Here is a 23,546-nt window from a genome sequence, read left to right as displayed (position 1 = left end):
GGAGAGGTGAATCTGGTGTAGCACCTAGAGATGTGGTGTGGTACACTAAGAGAGGTGGAAGCACGTGTTATGTTGCATAATAAGGGTGGGGGGGGGGGTGTACAGGGACAAAATAGTCCCGTCAATATCTCCTTTAAGCTCTCAGGAGCATGTCCCATGATCCGGCTCTGGTGCGTCAGCGAAGTCTCCTAGCTTCCTCTCTATGACACGTTATGCTTTCTGCCTTAGCCCAGAAGAGCGGGGGCATGACTTCATGCAAGAAGGGTTGGAGGGGTTTTAGACTTCCAATGTGAGGTGAAAGTGCGTTTTGAATGGAGGAGGCCAAGATTGGTCATTTGAGAGACTGCTTTATCTTTCTCAGATCGCTTGTAGATACCCAGAGCAATTGATGGCCAGTCATATGGTATGCAGTACGTTGTGATTTTAGACATTTTAGCATTTATTTGGGTACAAACGGCCCTAGTGATGGGCAGGCCCACATAGCAAGGCTCCATACTGTTTTCAATCCTCGGGGAAATGGGCAGCACTTGCCTCCACTTTCTGGGAGCAATTTAGAAGTATTCACATTTCTGTCTCACTGTGGTTTTTCAATGTTGAAGTGAGGCTCTATCTTTCATCTGTGATTGCAGTTGAGTAATGACCTACCTCCAACAGTTTTGAAGGATCTCTAGAGTTAAAAAATCTAACCATTAACATTGCAGTAAGTGTTTCGACCTCAAAGTGGACGCTGGGTTGAGCAGGCTTTTCCAACTCATATTTATTGTAGGGGTAGTACTACCTGGCAACAGGAAGGTAGGTACACTCCCCAGGGGTCAGCTGTTGGAGGAACATTTGAATATTCATTCCACAGCAGACATTTTACAGGATTACAGAAAGGAAGAAGTTGTGGATGAACAGACGCTAATTTCTGTGAGTAGCATAGCATCCTTTCTCCATGATACATTTAACTGCCGCTGAAATGGGTGATGGTGTTCATCTGATAGTCAGCCTGACAGATGTGCTGAAAATGTTTCTCACGTCTGCACTCTTTTTGTAGTGTTCATTGCTGTGATCAAATCCCAGATAATTAACTTAGCAAAATAATTGTATTAAACACAACTGTGTCTGTTATCACGGGTCACAAGCAATTTAATTTCATTTCTGTGCAAGAGACCAACAATTTTGCCAACATGCCTCTGGCTGTGAGAATTTATTTTCCACTGTGTTAAAGGATCTTCTGCGACTGTGGAAGCATAGATGCGCTGCAACAGTCTAAAATTGGCTTCCAATAATATTACGTTTATGCCTTTTCCGTTTGTTTGACACACTGGTGCCAAAAAATGTTTTAAAAAAATCTGCAAGTGCCCAAAACTAAACGTGAAATGAAGCTCTCATTACTTCTGCTCTTCCTGTAACAGCAAATGTTCCTTTTGTGTCATATTCTAAATATTGTACTGTGGAGGGTTCCTTGTCTTATTTGCACCTGAACAGGCTCCTGATTAAAAACATGAATAATTTTGTTGGATTCAGATTGAGGTTGGTGATAAGTGTTGTTCTGAGAAATCACAACTCTGTTTTCACAGGTATATTGACAGGAGGTCAAAGTGCAACCAAAAAGTACTAGAATCACGACAAGTGGTATGGATCTTGTAGGAAGATAGCTCTTTATCTGCTGTACCAAAATGAGGTATGCCATGCCAAGAGTCCAGGGGTTCCTGTACGAGTGGGAAGGGGCTTGCTCAAGCAATCCCCAGGTGCTCTTTTTAGGGGGTAGTGTGGTTGAACAGCTCTGGGCTTATCACAGAGGAGTGTTAGACATTTGCCATAGACACACAGTCAAATAAGGAGATCCGTACCAATTTAAAACAAGCATTTACAATGCAACGGGTCTTGCGTTTGCTCATGTTAGACCTGACCGCGTTGTAAACTCCTAACCCTACTTTTCACCCATCGGGCAAAAGTGCATTTATGTACATAACCCGAAAAAGTGAAATTAACTACGTAAAGCGAGATCGCGCTCGTAAATTAGAGAAAAAGAAGTCCATGAGCCCGATGGAAAACAGCGAGCCGTGCATGTTTTCTGTACTTGGTTGCTGCGCTCGAGGGAGGCTAGGTACCGGAAAAGGCATGACGTATGCGTGCCTTTCGACTAATGAAAGCAAGCAGATTTTATTAGGCAAGCCCACGAACCAATACAAAACACTGTCGTGAAGTTGACAGGGCTCCAAGCCCTTTTCTAAATACTAAAGCATCTTGCTATGATACTCATGCGCGAGCGCATGCAACGCAGACTCGACCCTAAAAATAGCAAGAATCTTTTTATATATATTTATATTTATGCACATGAATCAATACAATCAGGCAAGAACGTTTTGCAAGGAAAATACTTTCAGGTTTCAAAAGTCAACACTGCATTATTCAGAAGCGGCAATGTTATCCTATGGAGGCAAAACAACTACTACATGCAGGTATTTTACAGCGGCTTACAAAACCAATCTCCTGGACTTAAGGTAAGTATAGGGCAAGGTCTAAGGCCACACCAACAGGTTACACCGGGGGCACTAGGTCGGCCAGCTCCAAAGGTGCAGAACAATTTCTGATGCCCAATGTTCGTCTATTGGGGATCGGTGCGGTTAAAGAAAGTCTCCAAGTTTGGAGTGGGAGGCCAGTCGGGCTGAACCAGCAAGTGGGTTCAGCTCTCACGATGGTCGGGTCGTTGGGACACCTTAGGTCCTCTTCTCTACAGGCCATGGGCAACAGGTGCATATGTGTCTTGCTGTGTCCTGTTTTCTCCACCATGAGCACTTGCGGTTAAACGGTTCTGTGAACAGTGGCTGCAGGCAGCGTCTGAGTCCACAGTGGGCAAATATGAGATGGGCTTTGTCTCTGGAGGGCCAGAGGACTACATTGGCACCATTGGCCCACTTCAACTGGGGCTAGGCAGCACGGTTGCAGTGGTGCTTTCTAGTGTCCATATTCATGCTGTCCTGAGTCCTCCCAGGTCTCTTAGTGTGAGTACACCCAGGAGTGGGGAGGGAAGCAGCCCTGCTGCTCCACAGGAGTTCCTGGTTCTTTGTTGTAGGCAGGCAGTCCTCCCAGGCTTTTGGAGGCACACTGCTTGCAGCGCGAGACACCGTTGGTGCAATTCGATGGGAGCAACAGTTGGGTACTTCTACCTCAGTCTTTGCTTCTGTGGCTCTACGTGTCCTTCTTTGTAGGTCAGCAGGAATCTGATTTCCTGGTGCCAGGGGCTCCTCTAAATACTGAATTTAGGAGTGTTAGGGGAGGGTAGGGTAGTAGTCAATGAGCTACTTATCCCTGGGATCACTATGCCTCCTTCTTGTGGGAAGCGAGCATGACCTCCTTCCAGGGTGCCTAGTTCTGCCATCACCAAGCTGGCAGACTTTCAAAATTTGTGTCCACATCAGGCAGCTCACCTTAAGGGTTGGACTGACCTGGGAGGTGGGCACGCCTCTCTGACATCTAATCTTCCTGGTTGTCCAGATGCCATATGGGCCTTGTGGCAGTGGGATCTGCATCCTCTCCTTTGAGGGACGCCAGGTGTACATACTAAGGGTGGTGGGCTTATTTGAAGCCCCTTGGGTGGGAATGCAGATTTTCAAGTCATCCTGTTTGGAGGACTGTGCTAACACCCATGCCAGAGCAGGCTTTGTTCCTGTCTGCCAAGAGCAAAGGCTCTTATCCTTGGCGATCAGAAACGTGTCTAGTTGTGGCATGCTAGTTAGAAGTAGTCAACTAGCACACAGGTAGATGGTAAGTTTTTCAGGGGGCACCTCTAAGGTGCTCTCCGGGTGCATGTATTAATACATCCATCACTTGCATCAGTGAGGGTTTATTAATACAAGAGGATTGATACCAAACAGCCTTAATTTGAGCAGAGCCATCATGTAGCTGGGGGACTCGTATCAAACAGTGTCCAGCACATCTACTTATAATGACTTCCTTTTTAACTCACTATTTCTAAGAATCAACAGACATGGCGGAGGCATATCTGCTCCTGCAGATATGTTCTCAAATGTAATATAATCCACACTGCCTTAGGGCTTTTATGCCTGCTGTACAGGTGACTTACATATACTGAATGCAGTGTTAGGGGACATGGCACAATGGCAGTCTGCATGTGCTAGTTGAGGGGTTCCTGAGGGTAGCACAATACATTCTGCAGCCCTTGGGGACCCTCTTGGTACCCATGCCCTTGGTACCAGATGTACCATTTACAAGGGTGCCAAGGGTATTACCAACTGGGTAACAACTGCACAGTTTTAGGGAAAGGGATCTGACAATGGGGACTTGGTTAGCAGGAACCCAGTGCACTTTCAGTCAAAATTTCAACCAGGGAGAGTGACAACTAGCTTTTGCGGGTCAGAGGACCATTAATCCTGAAGTACCTACCCCCACTATGACAAGTACTATACATATAGTTGATTTTAGTCATGCCCACCTCTCTGCTCATAAGGGGTCACCTTGAAGTGGGTGGGTCATTTTACATTTATTACCCCAGCATCTTTATTGGATACACAGTGCTCCCTGAAGCCTGGTTGTGCCCATCCTGGCTAGTAGGAGGAACCTGATGATGAAGAATGTCACTATAGGATTTAGTTAGTGTTATATTATAACAAACTTGGTGCTTGTCTGAGCTTCTGAACCAGCCAGCCGTTAGGTTATTGGCAGAGGATACTTTTTTGTGTTGAAAAAGAGGGTGTGACCATGTCAAAAAGGGGCACTTTCCCACAGCTCTCTAGAAGATGTTTTGAATTGGTCAAAACAGTTTGTTTGGACGCCTAACAGCTATTCAGGGGCAAAAGCAAACTTTGCTTCAGAATTTGAAGTGGTCTTGTGCACATTGAAGGTGTGTGCTTTAACTGGAAAAAAAATACCAGAGCTGTGAACATGACTGTAAACAAAAGTAGAACAATATAGCAGTAAAATGTACTGCAACGGAACTCAGTTTCAATTAGTTGCCACTTATTTCGAACTCTGCAATTTGCTCCCAGTGGATTCCATATTTACATTTAAGTTTGTGTTTACATGACATTGCATCAACAGTATTTTCTCAAAAAGTAATCACTATGTACAGGTTTTCTTACACTGAAATCAGATTTGTCAGTTTTCTCCATTCTCAGTGTCTTGTGTGACCGCTACTTCTGTAGCTTTCTGTTAAAGGCCCTCACCTGCTTATCCATAACTTCAGTATTGCTTTCTCCGTTTATTTGTCGTTCTGTCCTGTAGATCTATTTCTTGAGTGTTTCTTTCTCTCTGTTCTCTAGGATTTAAAGGCATTCCCTATCTAGAGTGCTGTATACAAGTTTTCCAAAATGTAATGCATACTACTCTTGCAGGTTCGGACTGGCCGGGTTCAGGCAGTACAGCCACGGTACCAGCAATGCCAACATCCCTCTCTCCTCCCCACTCCCGGGTGTACCCAAGCCCATTTTTGCAACGGTTGATGGTCAAGAAAAATTTGAAACCAAAGTTACAACTCTGGAGAATGGGCTGCGTGTTGCCTCGCAGAATAAATTTGGGCAGTTTTGTACAGTGGGAAGTAAGTATAAGATAAAATTATCTGAATTGTTAATTTCACACCTCACATCTCTTTAGTCTTGTAATATAACAAATGATCTCAGCTGCACCCTCAACCACAGGTGTATTTTGTACAACACCGTTCTTCATGCAATTTTCTTAACTATACTCTCTTTCCTAGCATTTTGAGGTATTTCCAGTGTCTGAAAAGCTCTAAGATTTCTAGTTGTGTTGCACTAAGGGCCTGATTCTGAGTGGTTAAATACTTTTACCCCAGGGGAAGGATATTTAGCAGATGCAATATATATCTCGTATTCCAAATTCTGCACCTCACAATGAAGCATAACTTGCAGATTACTTATTTATTGCATGAAATCTGAAGGGTGTGCCTACTTACGAGGCATGTGACCCTGATAAACTTCACTATGGTTTACTTGACGAAATCTGTCCGAGAGAACTGCAGTGTTATTATTATAATGCACTTTTGAATTATGATCCGCCCAGAAACTCTTTTTTTTTTTTGTACAAGAATTGTAATTTATTCTTGAACTCGGAATTAGGGCCTAAATGTTTGCTGTAAGTGTAGGTAACTTCTTGTACTGCACATTTTCAAATTATAGGTAGAATATAGTGTAAAAATATATAAAAAGTAAGCTTAGTAAAACGAAGAACAAAAATAGCAAAACATTTTAGAGCAATTGAAGGCCACGCTGAACAAGGCCAACGAAAATAAGAGCTGTGTTCTATAAAATAAGATAGCTCTCTTCGGACCCTGGTAGAAACAGCAACCTCCTGATATCAGTGCGTATGGTGTGGACGGCGGAGAAGAGATCAGGGTACTGAAATGTAGAGATCTTTCAATAACATTTTATAGAATATTTAAAGGTTTTTAAATATTGGTCTCTGGAGACAAGAAGGATGGTAATTAAGTGTTATAAAGTGCAAACCATAACTCGCACACCACGTGCAATGCTCATGACCTCGCCCATGATATGACACTGACCTTGCGTATGACACAAATAATCTCACTGATCACTTGACATCTCTTTAGCATTAAAATGTGTAATCATGCAACAATGGATACAGTAGGGTTTCTTTCTTTTTATGTATTATATAATTACTTTGTACTGTCAGGTGCTCTTACTGGTGTAAATATTGTGAGGCGATAAGCATTGCATTTGGGGTGCAGGTTATCATTTACGTGGCTGGTGTGAGAGTTATGCGTTACAGAGCAAACCATACCATTTGCAAAACACATGAGAGAAAAGTGGGCAACAAAGCAACCTTTCATTGTATACAAAGGCATGGTTTTAGTGTAACAAATGTGATAAAGCAAAACATGGGCTTTGTCTACTACCGCAATATGGCTTACGTAAAAGTAACATACACTATAGTAGGATCTCTTAGTTATTGGACTACAAAATTGCAAGACTGGCAGCAAGTAACGCACTACTGTTGACTATTAAGCTGACCATCTTTTAACGTAATTGTTTACCTCCAAAATATAGTTAGTCATCTTTATGTACGTGCAGGTAACTGGGACTCAGCAATGTAATATTTAAGGATTACTACTGCTAGTTTGGGGTGAGGAGACTTATTTCGTCACTCACTTTTTTCCTCGTTGAATCTTTTTTTATTTATTATTTTCTTTCCATTAGTTCTCATAAATTCGGGGTCAAGACACGAAGCAAAATATCCAAGTGGCATTTCCCATTTTCTGGAAAAACTTGCATTTTCAGTAAGTATCACAACAAAAGTGTTTTTTTTATTTTTGTTTTTGTTTTTGCAGTTCACCTGGTTATGTTTTTTAAACAGTTATAGGCAGCTAATACTATTTGGTATCTTCCATATGAACAGAAAATATAACATTGATGACAACAATGGTTGATTGTGCTGTGGTCATGTTGGATTAGTTTTTCGTTCCAGTTGCAATGGAACAAATGCCTAGATTATGTTTGTTGGCTATAATTGTCCTCTGTTGGTAGTAGGACAGTTGAAGGATCGGGAAGATAACCTACTTCAGTGCATCTTTGTGAGGTGGAGTTAGAGCAGGTCCTCCACAGTGCTTTCAAACAATGGGGAAGAAGAAGCATCTCAGTGCTTTATGGCAAAGAAGGGGTGGAAAATGTCAATCACTTTGCCCCAGGGCGACTGAGAGTTGTAGCCTGTCTACCCCAAGGCAAAGCGGCATTCGAAGAAGTCCATCTTTTTGTAACAATTAAGAAAAGGTGGTGGATAAGGATGATTAAAATGTCCCATGGCACTGATGAGTTAGAACAGGTCCAAGGCAACACTAAATCGTATCAGGTCCAGCAGAATGGCATAAGACAGAGTCTTTTTAGCTGTTTAGGAAATGTGCCAATAGCAATTTGGATTTGGTGCAGGACCATCATCCAGCCTTGAGGAAGGCCCATCACTCTGCCTTGAAGTTGTCTTGTGTTGGAACAGGACTGTCACTCTGCCTTAAGTCAACAGGGTGTTGGAGCAGGGCCTTCACTCTGCCTTGATGCAGTGTGGAGTTGGAGGATGGCCATCTCACTGTCTTAAAGCAACGAGAAGTTGGTACAGGCCATCACTCTGCTTTAAGACAACGTGCAGTTGGAGCTGGTTCATTATTATACCATAAGGCAATGGCGAGTTGGAGCTGGTCCATCACTCAGCAGTAAGATATAAAAAGTTTAACTAATTTGGAGCAAAAAGTTAAACTATTTAATGACCTACATTAGTGTGTGGAACATGTGTAGTTTGTCTCAGTATTTGGTTAGGACGATCATATGCATATTGTTGATGTATTAGGACAATTTTTACTAATCATTACAGGAGATGTAGACTGCCAGAGACATTTTCCTCCAGCAGATCTAATTGATAATTGAATGAAAGGTGGTTCATGTCATAAGATCACCATTTCTAATCAAAATTAAGTGACCTTCTAAGAAGGTTGTGTTTTTCCATTACCCTATAATGGTTATACAATAACATAAACTCCGTCAAAAGCGACAACTAGGGAGCAGTAGAGGATGAACGTATTGTTCAGAAAGAGGGCTGCATTTAAGTTCTGTGCATTTGCAAAAACAGGCAAAGCATTTTTTTTGCTGCTCGTTTTAGACTTAATAGGCCTAAATCACCATTAGTTGTGCTCTCACACTTCATTTAGCAACCAGTTTTATCACCTGGGACAGGCATGCGAAGAAGATCAGTAAAGTCACTGAGTGCTCTGAAAACGGTCGCTACAACAGGTTGTGCCTGTGCTGTGTCATTTTTAGTGCAAACTCATTGAAAACCCAGTACACATATTTTTGAGCTAACCACTTATTGCTTCACATTTGGCTTTCAGTTTTGAATGAGACCCTAAGTGCCAATTTGGGGAACAGTAGGATCAGTAGTAGTGTAGTTAAGCTGGGAATCGAAATCATGGTTCAGATCCCTGATGCTTTTTTTCCCACAAGTAATTGTGAGACCCACTGAAGTAAAATGTTCATCTGGCCTGATGTACGTAAGCCAATGAGCTGATAACAATAACGACCATTTAGTTATGCCTGGTAACTAATAATGTGAAGGGTTTCTTAGTTTGGACTGTAGCATATTTGTTGATTTGTGGTGGGCACAGTCAATACACGTTTCCTCCCAAAAAATCTAGGATAGTTTACTTTTAGAAATAAATTCAATTTGATGTCTGTCCTCGATCTGTTATGAATATTGTGTCGCCTCTATCAGGGTATTCCCCTTCTTGAGTTACATGTGTCAGTTTAGTCAGTCAGTCAAAATACTTTATTTGGTTACCATAACAGTTAAAGAAATAGTTAAACTCCATATATAAATATTATAAATTCCTATTAGTACATGTATTCCCCCAACCTTACAACGAGGAACCATTAAGGAACTAACACAAATCCTCCTAGACCTACCCTCAGGACTGACTGTTATGGGAGGCGACTTTAACGCAGTCCCAAACCCTAAATTAGACGTGGAAGGCCCAATAACCACCCACAGATGGGATATGGCGACGGGCCTTACGAACTGGATGACAGCAATGGGACTCAGTGACATCTGGCGACTGAGACACCCACGACACAGACAATACACTCACACCTCAGCAGCACACGGCTCGCAATCCCGAATAGACTTGATACTACTACCCAGTGCAGACTGCGGTGCCACATCACATATTGAAATATTGGCAAGAGGCATATCTGATCACGCACCACTACGCATAGGTCTGGGTCAGGCCCGGCAGGCAAACCCACCCATGTGGAGATTAAATGCTTGGTACCTACAAGACGAAGAATTCGTAGAACAGTTACAAGAGGTACAAAATGAATATTTTGGCCTGAACGAGGGATCGGTGTCCTCAACTGGCATTTTATGGGTGGCAGGCAAGGCTGTCCTGAGGGGGTCAGCCAGAGGCCTGATAAGAAAGCTAGAACGTCAAAAAACTCAAAATATTGAATCATTAGAGAAACAAGCAGCAGAGCTAGAACTAGCAGAAGAAGAGAACCCCAACGAAAGGGGCGCAAGACAGCTGTCCCTGATACGAGAGGAAATCAGAGATCTGTCCCTAGAAGCAGCAAAAGCTCTCTGGCGAGCAAGCACAGCCAGAATATATGGATGGGGGGACAAAACAGGGAAATTATTACACTGGCTGATCTCCCACCACAGAGCCTCAGCCATTATTTCCGAAATATGGGATGGAGAAAAGGGCAGAGTCGAGAAACGCCAAGATATAGCAGAGGCCTTTGCCCGATATTACAAAACATTGTATAAGGCCTTAGATTCCGTCGACCCAGCCCATGGCCGTAGACTACTAGACACACCCCCCCTGCCCCGTCTGCCCCCTCCAGAAACGCAGATCCTAGACGAGCCTTTGCAAGAAGAAGAGATAAGCAATGCCATCTCGGGACGGAGAGCTGGAAAAACCCCAGGCCCTGATGGCTTCCCAGCAGAATACTACAAGAAATACAGGAAGAAGCTAATGCCAGATCTAATGGCCCTTTTCACAGAAGTAGAACAACAGGGGCGTTTCCCGAGAGGGCTAGATGAAGCCACCACAGTAGTGATTCCCAAATCTAACCCTCCATCACCACACTGTGCAGACTATAGACCAATCTCATTGATCAATTGCGAGGTCAAGATCCTAGCCAACATACTCGCAACACGTCTCAAAAGAGTATTACCATAACTGATCCACGCAGACCAATGTGGGTTTATGACAGCCCGCAGCACCCGTCACTGTATTCACCGCCTTCATGTGGCCCTCGGTGAAAGACACAAAGTACCCCGAGACTTAGCGCTGCTCTTTATTGACTTTGAGAAGGCTTTTGACTCCGTAGACTGGAACTTCCTATTCATGGTGCTACGGAGGGCGGGATTGGGACCGAGATTCTGTCAACTAACCCGAGCGTTATACGCGGACCCTTCGGCCCGAGTACAAATCAATGGAACCCTATCATCACTCTTTGAAGTCAGAAGGGGAACAAGACAGGGGTGTCCGCTATCCCCCCTTCTTTTTGCCCTAACTATAGAACCCCTGGCCCAGATGTTCCGAACAGACCCGGAATACTGCGGCTGGAGATGGAAACACGCCACAGAAGACAAAATAGCTCTATACGCAGACAACGTATTACTTTATATGGGCACCCCAAGCACATCCGGCCCACGCAGTCTCCAACACCTTAAGAGCTTTGCAACAGCCTCAGGCCTGAAGATGAATCCAGTCAAATCGTCTTTGGTCCCTTTGGCACATACCCGAGACTGCTTTGACTGGCAGGACACAATACCCCTTCGCAGACTGAGCTTTAAATACCTGGGTGTCTGGGTAACCCTCCTACCGGAACTAACCTGGGCAAAGAACGTAGACTCACTGTTAACACGAGTCAAGACAGACCTACAAAAATGGCAGACACTACCACTGAACATAATGGGGCGGACAGCCTTATATAAAATGATGATTCTACCCAGATTAACATATGCCTTTCAGAACTTCCCCCTCCCCATCCCTCGTTCGTGGTTTCGAACTCTAGAAACAGCGACACTACAATTCCTCTGGGGCGGGAACAGACACCGGGAAGCCACAAAATACTGCAAGAAGGGAACGTACGAGGGAGGTCTGGGGATGTCTGACCCATACCTATACCATTTGGCGACACAGATTTTAACAATACATGACTGGTTCAACGGAGGGTGGTCAGACCCAGCATACCAAATGGAACTGAACACTCTAGGCTTCCCACGCATCTTGGATGCGTTATACGGTACACCTCTTCCCCAAGGTATGGGCGAGACAACTAGAGCCGCCCTCCTGGCATGGCGGGCTGCACTGAGACACACCCAATGGAATGCAGTAATCACTCTACAGACCCCGCTATGGAGAGGGAAATGGATGAACGCCACCGCCACACTGGAGGGATTTGCAGAATAGGATAAACTGGGGATTTCACTGGTGGGAGACATATGGAAGGGAGAAATGCTTAAATCCTTTCAGGAACTACAGACAGAGTTCCAACTATCCCGAACGCAATTTTTTAAATACCTTCAAGCAGCTCCCCAAGAACCCACTACCGGAATTTAACCCCTTTGAAGCCAAAACACTAATGGGAAACATGGGAGGGAAAGGGATATCTCAACTCTACAGAATGCTGACTAACAATACACCAGGAGACGCAAGCTCGATGAGGGCGGTGTGGGAGACCTGGACCGGGGCTTTAGAAGACTCAGAATGGGCAGAAGCTTTAGAAGCCCCCAAAACCCTAGCCATATCAGCAAAACTACGCACCATACAATTCTACTACCTACACAAAGCATACTTGGCGCCCAAAAGGCTTTCACAGACGGGAATATGGCCAAACAGCCGCTGCCCCCGCTGCGACATAGAACACGTAGACTTCTTCCACATGGTCTGGTCTTGTCCGATGCTGCAGATCTACTGGGAAAAGGTGCTAAACGAACTAAACAAGACAATAGGGACGAAACTCCAACTCTCCGCCTCCATGGTACTACTGGGAATCATGGAGGAGAGATTAAGATCACGAACCAACCGAGCGTTCATTGGGACGGCTCTGCTGGTGGCCAAAAGAGACATAGCTGCGGCGTGGACTTCGACTGCCGGCCCATCCCTGCAGAAATAGAGAAAGGGGGTAGACTGGTGCGCAATCCAAGAGAAACAAATATACAAATCGAGAGGATGTCCCCGAAAATATGGAAAAATATGGGGCCCATGGCTCGGAACACTGTCATAGATTAGATCAAACCGCCCTCCTCCTCCTCACTGAGCGTGATCAAGGAACTACCTATGCCTTCCCCCGAAAAGAAAAACATGTACACAGTAAATGCATTACAATTGAATTGTTCGGTTGTACCTGTGCTAAAAGGTTGTTGCCATAATTCTTTGAAAACAATAAAATTTGGTTATAAAAAAAAATATATTATAAATTCCTAAAAACAAAGATTAAACTTTGAAAATGTAAAAAGACAAGCTGGTATGAACAAAACTCCGAGCATATTTGCAGATAATATTTCAAATCGAGACTGAGTCCATCAACTATACAAGGTATTCGCCAAAGAGCAATCAGTACCTTTTCAAATCCTACCCTTGATTACAGTAGGCGCCTAAGCCTAATACATCAGTATATATTTTGCCACGCTCCAGCAAGTATACCCTGAAGAAAGCAGTTATAGGTGTAATAAAGCAGGTATACACTGTCTCTTCTTGGTAGAACACAGGATGAATTTCAAACAGCGCTTTCTAGACAGCAGGAGCCACAAGGACATCATGGAAACAAACCCTTGTAAGATCCTGACACATGGTAGGCAACCAAAACATGTGCAATGCTGAGCCCAAAGTGTGTTAGAAAGTATCTATGCTGTGAGTTGGAAACCCATATTAAATATTGGTCCATCGCTAATGTAATGTCGTTGCAGGAAAATAGGACCTTACCGTGTGATTCAGTGCACTCTTTTTTTTTCGTGGCAAATGCCAAGAAAGTGGGCTTTTAAAGAAACCTTACAAGATTTTGACATGGTTTCAGGGTTAATGTCCATTTCAGTTAATCCGACATTGGAGCATTTTATTTTTATGTAGTTGAGCCATGGGATCTTAGCAGGTTTGTCTAATTTTAGATACTTTGTTAAAATCAAACAATTGCAATTGGTTTCACATGAAATCTATGTCACAATCCAGCGCAACAAGGGACTTTAATATAGTCTGAGACCTAACCTAAACCTAATTCAGTGCAACAAATAACTGTTGAGGTACTAGGAGAGACTGCCAAGAGTCTCCTAATCCTTCAATTACCAGTTTTTCGTAAACTCAGTTGCTCAATAAAACCCAAGAGACCATCACCATAGACGGCTATTGGGACATATTTGGACGTAAGTAGTGACAAGTTCCTTTGAGAGTTTGGCCCCCAACTTGGCAGAGAATCTAAAAGGAGATTAAACACTCTTTCTATATGTAAGGAAATGCCCCTGACTTTTTGCCTTTGCTGATGCTAAGTTTTGATTTGAAAGTGTGCTGAGGCCTGCTAACCAGGCCCCAGCACCAGTGTTCTTTCCCTAACCTGTACTTTTGTTTTCACAATTGGCACACCCTGGCATCCAGGTAAGTCCCATGTAACTAGTACCCCTGGTACCAAGGGCCCTGATGCCAGGGAAGGTCTCTAAGGGCTGCAGCATCTCTTATGCCACTCTGGGGACCCCTCACTCAGCACAGACACACTGCTTGCCAGCTTGTGTGTGCTGGTGAGGACAAAACGAGTAAGTCGACATGGCACTCCCCTCAGGGTGCCATGCCAACCTCACACTGCCTATGTAGTATTGATAAGTCACCCCTTTAGCAGGCCTTACAGCCCTAAGGCAGGGTGCACTATACCATAGGTGAGGGCACAAGTGCATGAGCACTGTGCCCCTACAGTGTCTAAGCAAAACCTTAGACATTGTAAGTGCAGGGTAGCCATAAGAGTATATGGTCTGGGAGTCTGTCAAACACGAACTCCACAGCACCATAATGGCTACACTGAAAACTGGGAAGTTTGGTATCAAACTTCTCAGCGCAATAAATGCACACTGATGCCAGTGTACATCTTATTGTAACATACACCCCAGAGGGCACCTTAGAGGTGCCCCCTGAAACCTTAACCAACTACCCGTGTAGGCTGACTGGTTTTAGCAGCCTGCCACACTTGAGACATGTTGCTGGCCTCATGGGCAGAGTGCCTTTGTCACTCTGTGGCTAGTAACAAAGCCTGCACTGGGTAGAGATGCTTATCACCTCCCCCTTGCAGGAGCTGTAACACATGACGGTGAGCCTCAAAGGCTCACTCCCTTTGTTACAGCACCACAGGGCATTCCAGCTAGTGGAGTTGCCCGCCCCCTCCGGCCACGGCCCCACTTTTGGCGGCAAGGCCGGAGGAGATAATGAGAAAAACAAGGAGGAGTCACTGACCAGTCAGGACAGCCCCTAAGGCAACATGAGCTGAAGTGACTCTGACTTTTAGGAATCCTCCATCTTGCAGATGGAGGATCCCCCCAATAGGGATAGGAATGTGACCCCCTGTCCTTGGGAGGAGGCACAAAGAGGGTGTAGCCACCCTCAGGGCTAGTAGCCATTGGCTACTGCCCTCCCAGACCTAAACACACCCCTAAATTCAGTATTTAGGGGCTCCCCAGAACATAGGAACTCAGATTCCTGCAACCTAAGAAGAAGAGGACTGCTGAGCTGAAAAACCCTGCAGAGAAGATGAAGACACCAACTGCTTTGGCCCCAGCTCTACCGGCCTGTCTCCCCACTTCTAAAGACACCGGTCCAGCGACGCTTTCCCCAGGACCAGCGACCTCTGAATCCTCAGAGGACTGCCCTGCTCTAGAAGGACCAAGAAACTCCAGAGGACAGCGGCCCTGTTCACCCAAGACTGCAACTTAGTTTCAAAGGAGCAACTTTAAGACAACTGCGTTTCCCGCCGGAAGCGTGAGACTTGCTACTCTGCACCCTACGCCCCCGGCTCGACTTGTGGAGAAACAACACTTCAGGGAGGACTCCCCGGCGACTGCGAGACCGTGAGTAGCCAGAGTTGTCCCCCCTGAGCCCCCACAGCGACGCCTGCAGAGGGAATCCCGAGGCTCCCCCTGACCGCGACTGCCTGACTCCCAGATCCCGACGCCTGGTAAAGACTCTGCACCCGCAGCCCCCAGGACCTGAAAGATCGGAACTCCAGTGCAGGAGTGACCCCAGGAGGCCCTCTCCCTTGCCCAGGTGGTGGCTACCCCGAGGAGCCCCCCCCCCCCCTTGCCTGCCTGCATCACTGAAGAGACCCCTTGGTCTCCCATTGATTTACATTGGAAACCCGATGCGTGTTTGCACACTGCACCCGGCTGCCCCCGTGCTGCTGAGGGTGTACTTTCTGTGCTAACTTGTGTGTTCCCCCCCCCCCCCCCCCGGTACCCTACAAAACCCCCCTGGTCTGCACTCCAAAGACGCTGGTACTTACCTGCTGGCAGACTGGAAACGGGGCACCCCCTTCTCCATTGAAGCCTATGCGTTTTGGGCACCACTTTGACCTCTGCACCTGACCGGCCCTGAGCTGCTGGTGTGGTAACTTTGGGGTTGCTCTGAACCCCCAACGGTGGGCTACCTTGGACCCAAACTTGAACCCCGTAGGTGGTTTACTTACCTGAAAAAACTACCAAACTCTTACTCCCCCTAGGAACTGTGAAAATTGCAGTGTCTAGTTTTAAAATAGCTATATGTGATTTATTTGAAAAGTATATATGCTATTGTGATTATTCAAAGTTCCTAAAGTACCTACCTGCAAAACCTTTCATTTGAAGTATTACATGTAAAATTTGAACCAGTGGTTCTTAAAATAAACTAAGACAAGATATTTTTCTATACAAAAACCTATTGGCCTGGAATTGTCTTTGAGTGTGTGTTCCTCATTTATTGCCTGTGTGTGTACAACAAATGCTTAACACTACTCCTTTGATAAGCCTACTGCTCGACCACACTACCACAAAATAGAGCATTAGTATTATCTCTTTTTGCCACTATCTTACCTCTAAGGGGAACCCTTGGACTCTGTGCATACTATTCCTTACTTTGAAATAGTGCATACAGAGCCAACTTCCTACACTCTATAGATAGATATAGATATAAAAAAAAAAAAACTTTTCTCCTTCAGTTACATTAGGGCTCCCATACTCTTCACAGTCAAAGCACACAGCAGAAGACATAGTGGCAGTCAGTATCAGTACATAGTGCATCTCAGAAACAGACAATAGTGTTGGCTTCCCCCTCCCTACAGACCAGCAACGCCTACCCAATTTTGAAGTCTATTTGAACCCCTTTTTAATTAAGTGTTCATGGTTTATCTGCAATGGGGTCCTGGTGTATCCACCCTTCCAGTCTATATTTTGTAGTATTTTGGGGGCACCCCCTTCTACATATATGTGCCTTTCCAATCCCGTGCAGAAATCCATACCTTGGGCCTACCCCTCCATCGAGGGAGCGTGTACCTCCTTACATGCCTTTGTGATATCCCTTTTAGCAAGCACCAGATCCAGCCACAAGAGGGTTTTTTGATATTGTGTGCCTTAAAGCCTGTTGGTGATATGTAGGAGGATCAATTTGGGTTCCCTTTGGAATTTCAAGCCTAATACCTGCTCCAACTGCCTCAGGAGGCCCTCCCAGGAACAGGCCAGGGCAGAGCAGTACCAGAATGTGTGAGTTGAGTTTCTCCTCAATGCAAACAAGCGCAGCTTGCCAGAAAGCCCATGCAATAGTCCCACCCTGGTGTAATAAGTGCGATGAAGTAATTCCCGCATAGCAATGTGCCCAGTTGGGCGTTCAATTTCAGGAAAAAGGATTTACCAATTGGAAATGGATGGTTCTGTAAGTGGTTTAAAAGGCATAGTAGTGCCACTATTTTGAATATGGCAGAGTGCCCCAGTAAGGACGATGGGAGAGCCTTCCAGAACAGAATGTCTTGAGACACTCTCCCTAGTTGCGGTGTCAAATTACTCTCAAAGTAACCATTTGCACTCCCTGTAATAAACACAGCCAAGTATTTAAACCCTTTGGGTTGAATTGATAGGCCAGTCGCCCATGTCATTTGTCAAGCACAATGTTATGGGATAGATTACAGACTTCCGCAGGTTGATAAGGGAGCCCTGGATACTCACCTCATTTCTCTAAGATTTGCAACGCACTTAGTTCAGATACTTCCGGAACCCCTAAGTAGAGGAGTACATTGTCTGCGTATAACGATATGCTGTCACTTACCGCATCCTCTCATTGGAAGCCCCTATATAGTGGATCCACTCTCACCCGGCTTCGGTCCAGGCGCTTTCCCGGGGTTTTGCTGAGCCAAAGCTGCTCTTATCTCCTTGACCGAAAAGTCTGCCTCTAGGGAGGCACTGTGTTCCGCTGAGAGGCTTGGAACTGGCAGATCCTGCACAAACTGGGGGAGATCTGGGGCGGTCTGCCCGGTAAAGGTCCTGAGGATAATTGTGAAAGCCTAAGCCATCGGCCTATGCCCCATCACCCTTGAGCCATTCCTTAGCTGAAAGTATGCCAGCCCCACCCTAGGCGTGCACCGCCAGTACAAGGCTTTACTGGCTTTATCGCCCCATTGTTAGATTCTGCTCTGTGTGGCCTTGCAGGCTTCCCGTGCTGCTTGTGTTAGTTCCTGCCTCATCAGAGTTTGTGTGTGTGTTAGGTCACGCAGTAGGTTGTCCTGGGCTGGGGAGGCAAGGCAGCCTTTCAGGTGGAAGATGTCCCTCTCTAGATCCTGGATCTTCTGCCTACTCTTCTCTCTATGGCCTTTCACATAGCTGATGAGCTAGCCTCTCAAACAGGCCTTTTGGGCCTCCCATACCACTTCCTGTGAGGTCACCGATCCCCGATTTTCTGTGAAATATTGCTCACTACATTGTCGGCACATGTCTCTGAAATCATCCTGCTGGTACCACCTATCCATCCTTCATTCAGTCCTCAACCCGCCCCCCGCATCCCAGGTTAAGATCATCTCTGTTGAAGAGTGGTCAGATAGTCCCCTCAGTTAGTGTCTCACCTCTGTCACCCTATAACACTCTTCTATGGGCATAAGAAAGTAGTCTATTCTAGAGAAGGTTCGCTATGCCCCTGAATAAAAGGTCTAACCTTTCTCAGTTGGATGTTGTATTCTCCATATGTCTACCAGATTCAGATTGCGTATTAAAGTTGTTAAATGTGTTGACCTGCTCCATCCCGGCTGAGGATTAGACCATATGGAAATTGCACACTCCCATAGGCCTCTGCCCTTCCCGCCATATCCATGTGGCCTATGGTAGATCCTTAAGTAGCCCTCCCAGTTGAGTGCAAAATCCCATAGTGAGTGGAGGTGGTGCGTATAAGCTTAAAATTGATATGGACTGGCCCTGAAGAATCCTGCCACAATCCGACCCATGTCATCTGTCCAGGTGCATGTAACTGCCGGTTGAGTACACTTTGTAATTAATAAGGCTACGCCCCTGGATCCCCTATGAAACCTTGCATGATAAGCCTGTGAATATCGTTTGCGGACCAAGAAAGGGCAATAGTTGCCCACTAGATGTGTTTCTTGAAGAAGCACAATGTCTGCCTTGGTTCTCAGTGCTGATCTAAGAACCACTCCACGTTTGATTTTGTCTAGAATTCGATTCACGTTCCAGACAGTATTTTATATGTGACTGCCCTGGAGAGGGTTGGATTAGTGCTCGCCATTTTGATGATGTCCGTCATTGAGAAACATGCCTGAGCCCTGTGCGCACCATTCTGTGATGTATGCTACATTTGTCATGCTGTCATTGCATTGTCTCATTAACATAGTAAAACTAAGCAGAAAATTCCTTCTCTTCCCCTCCCCCCCCCCCCCCCCCCCCAAAACCCTCCAACTCCTACCTATACATCCAAAACTAGATGTGTCTGTTGTGTCGAGGGACCTAGCCAACCAGGCTAAACTGTGACCTTTAATTCTTATTCCCTTCATTACTTTACTTCTTACTGGACTTCTTCCCACTACCAACCTCAAGTAAATGTCATAGATATTGCAGATCTATAACAATTCACTGATATGTTATAATTTTATAGATATTGCAGATCTGAACAATTCATAGATATTCCAGATTTATAACAATTCACTGTTCTAGAACTCAAATCTTTCCCATATTGCTCTGCCAGAAAATGCACAATCAAAATTTCATCAGCCACCACAGGATCCAAATCCCTTTCCAGGCACCAACATATCTAATTGTTCCATGCACTCCTACATCTTTTTCTTGTACCTGGTGCCCATGAATCGTATATTAATTCTGAAGCCTCTCTTGATAGTTCTGTAAATCGTTCTGATCTCCTGAAATGTTCTCAACTAGTAGGTTGAGCACTCCTAACTTTACTAGAGGTTGCTCCCTTCCATATAGATCCTTTTTAAAAGTCCTCTGCAAGTCTGAATCATTAAATGATCATCTATTACCATTCCATTACCAATGGATACTATTCTTGAGTCACCCAAAAAGGTGTAACTAACACTAACTGGCACCTCTGCCTCCTCATCTGCATCAGTACTCCCTGAATCATCGAGAATGGTGGAAACGCAAACCCTTTTATGTTTTTCCATTTCAGGCTGAATGCATCCACCGCTATCGCAACTGGAACCAGTCTCCAACTCACATAATTCACTAGCTGATTTGTAAACCATGAAGCAAATAAATCCACCTCCAGTGGACCCATTCTCATCTATATTTCCTGAAACGCTCCAAGCATTAGTTTCCAACTGGTGTAATCCAACAAGTGAAGTGGTTTCCAATCCACCCCTAAATTCTTCTTTCTCGGCAAATGCCTTGCTTTCAAATCTATCTTGTGTGCCAAACAAAATTCATAAAATTCTTTTGCTAACACTAAAGTCTCTTTCACCTGATACCTTTCAGCTTGTTAATGTAAGTCACTGCTGATATAATGTCCATCTTCAGTAGCACTGTGCAACCCTGCACTTGTTCCCTGAAACTGTGAATTGCTAATTCTCCTGCCTTAATTTCCAAACAAATGATATGATCTTTCCTCTCTTCTAAACTCCACTTTCCTCCTGTTACCTGCGCATCCAAATTTGTTCACCCAACCTAAGTTGCTTGTATCGGTTTCCGACACATAATCTGGGGTAGATCCAAACATTGCACGGTCATTCCATTCCTGTAAATTTCCTAACCACCATTTCAGTTCTTCCTGCGAGTCTAGGGTTAACCTCACCCTGTCTCTGTACCATAATCCTCTGGTCAGACCTGACCTCTTGAGGCCCTGCAATGCTCTGTAATTTAAAGGACCTGTAAATCTTGACAGTAGTCAAAATAATTTAATTCTCTCAAATGTATCACTGGCCTTAAACATTTGTCCATTTTCTCTACCAAATGCAGAGTACTTACAAACCCTTCTTGATCTTCTATCTCTGCAATGGCCTCTTTTGCCAACATTCCACAAATATCTTCTGTCACAATGTTCATTACATTCTCTTGAAAGCATGTCTCCCTTGGTTCCTTCCTCCAAAGGTGCTCTAACTGGAATTCTGTTACATAACCACTTACTGCTTCCAGACCCCATGAATCGTTCATCTCCCATTCCTGAATGAAATGTTTCAATCTCCCTCCTTTGTTTCTCTGGATAAAACCAATACCACTCTTCATACTCACCTTGTCCTGAATGTGATCCCGTATGATCTTTCTTGAAGGATAAACCTTACTGGAGTATGTATTTGATCAATATCTTCTTCCTTGTCCATAACAGTTTCCCTATCCATAGGGGCCTCTGTAATATGTACAACCGAAAGACTGGCCCATTCTTCCGGACCTTCCATATACATTACCTTCTCCAAAAGCCTTTTGAATTGATGTATGCGGCTTATCCAAGGCAGTGAAAGCTTGGGCTTGCTTCCCTAATTAATTAACTAGTCCCAGTGCAAGGTAGAATACAAAAGAACTCTGTTTCTAGAAAAAATCTAGTAAACGTGTCAGAACCTTGTGTATAAAGATAATTATTTAAATATATTTTTGCATACAAATCTCCAGAGTGTTCATTTCTGTATTCACCTGAAGATGTTTAGCAGGAGTATTAAGTTTTAGTCATACACTTTTTATATTTGTGCATACTGGGTGTTTTTAAAGTTTGCAATCTTCTTTAACATGGTTGATTTAACTGATTCCATTAACTTGTATTTCCTTTTGTAATAGTCTACAGCTCAGTTTGGCAGCAAAGATGAGATTCTCCTTACTTTGGAGAAACATGGTGGCATCTGCGACTGTCAGACATCAAGGTAAATGTTTGCTTTCAATTATATGTAACTCATAAGGAGCGCAATTTCATTGTATCAATACCAAACGATTATTGGTATAATTTCGCAGTATCTCAGAAGCTCTGTAGACCCTTATTTGCACATTGATATGGTCAGCAAATTATGAAGCCAATTAACACACCAGCAGGGTTTACGGCTCACAGGGAAATCACTGCAGGTCTCCAATGCCCTGATTTCACTCCCACTGAAATCGGGCAAGTGAAATTACCAATGCACCTTGAGCTGTCCAGTGAGGTGAAGATGAGAAGCCACGTAGTGCACCAGAATACTGCCCCAATCTTTGCACTAGAGCTATTTTCCATATATGAAGTGTAGAAAGGGCTCCTTCCGTATAATCCTTAGAGCACCCTCTGAGTCAATGTGCACAGGGTCACATTGACATCATTACCCTCAATTATGTTGGTTAGCCATATGAGCAGTTCCCTATCAATGGGTGTTGATTCAAGAACAAAGTCTTGTAACTGATTTCACTCATAACAAATGTAATGGCACACAATATACAAACCTAGGGATGGAAATAAGGTTGAGGCTACCATGCCCGGATTTGAACTTTAGACATTCAGATTACTGCAGATGTCAGTGGGAACAATTTTGTATTTTCGTTTACCGCTCTACGTTCTGTCCTTAACGTCAAAGAAATTGTTGCACAAAGCTCTATTTCCCATTGTTCCTTGTTTGACTCATTTTTATGTGGTTGGTCCCCATTTGGAGTGATGTAGTGGGCAAAAAATAATGCACTGGAATGTAGCCCAAGCCATGGGCCGTGGCTGCCACCTTTGCAGACATTCCACCTGTTACTTTTTATTGTTTTAAACCGAAACTCCATTACTCACTAGCCTACTTACAATGGGCCAAGCATCCAATGCCCTTGTCTCCACCCACAGCTGCCTAGTTGACTGGTCTGATGATGCTAAGTTCATCATAGCCTTACAAGGGTAAGAACACACTTTTAAGACACATTTAGAGCCTCAGGAGATTGCTTGCTGCAGAACTCTGCCCTTTTTTTTCCCTAGGATTTCTAGTAAAACAGCAAAAACACATAGGGAAAACCTGCATGTGCGACTAGTGAGCTGGTTCTCTGATAGTTGAAGAGGCTACTTGCAGGAAAATGAATTATTATTTGGGATGGTCAAGTTTCCACCTTTTAAAGGATAAGGCCACTACCTTCTAAATAGTTTCTAAGTCCTAAAGCAGGAATGGAAGATGCTATAGCCTTTCATGGGGTGAATCTAAAATTCAATCAAATGCAGTGGATCCTTTCAAAAGTTTCCAAATGTTTTCCTGGTGCCCGTGCAACCACATGAATACTCTTCTAAGCAACCCAGGACCTCAGAGGGTCACTTAAAGACTCTCAAGGTGCTAGCAGAGGTCACCAGCAAAGTCCTGTCTAAGTACCAGTTGCCAAGCATCAGTTGAGAATTATAGGGAAAATGCCTATTACAATTTTCTGTCCTTGTAGCCAATCTGGAGGTCACTCGACTGACCCTTGAGGTCCACTTTGTTGTCATGCTTACAAGGTGCAGCAGGTCTAGTCCTTTATTGCTCTTCCAAGGTCACTCACTGCAGGTTCACTTCTCTTCTGTTCTTCCGCAGGTGCAGAAAGTGTTCTTAGGAAGGCTGGATCAGGGTACAGCTTTGTAGGACTCGCTGGTCTGTGGGTGTGGAGACTTATGTACACCCCCT

The 23,546-nt window shown here is 44.5% G+C and overlaps 1 protein-coding gene across 1 annotated transcript in view; it reads left to right on the top strand.

Moving 5' to 3' along the window:
• Positions 1–23,546, top strand: part of PMPCA (peptidase, mitochondrial processing subunit alpha) — an 88,487-nt gene that overhangs the window by 4,611 nt on the left and 60,330 nt on the right. The window contains exons 2-4 of the mRNA XM_069241605.1: positions 5,340–5,542; positions 7,179–7,258; positions 21,742–21,824. Coding sequence (XP_069097706.1) covers positions 5,340–5,542; positions 7,179–7,258; positions 21,742–21,824 — 366 coding nt within the window. The remainder of the gene's footprint in view (positions 1–5,339; positions 5,543–7,178; positions 7,259–21,741; positions 21,825–23,546) is intronic.

Source organism: Pleurodeles waltl, chromosome 6 (genome assembly GCF_031143425.1).
Source record: "Pleurodeles waltl isolate 20211129_DDA chromosome 6, aPleWal1.hap1.20221129, whole genome shotgun sequence".
Taxonomy (NCBI): domain Eukaryota; kingdom Metazoa; phylum Chordata; class Amphibia; order Caudata; family Salamandridae; genus Pleurodeles; species Pleurodeles waltl.
The sequence above is the reverse complement of the archived record's forward strand: the minus strand, read 5'-3'. Positions and strand labels throughout refer to the sequence as shown.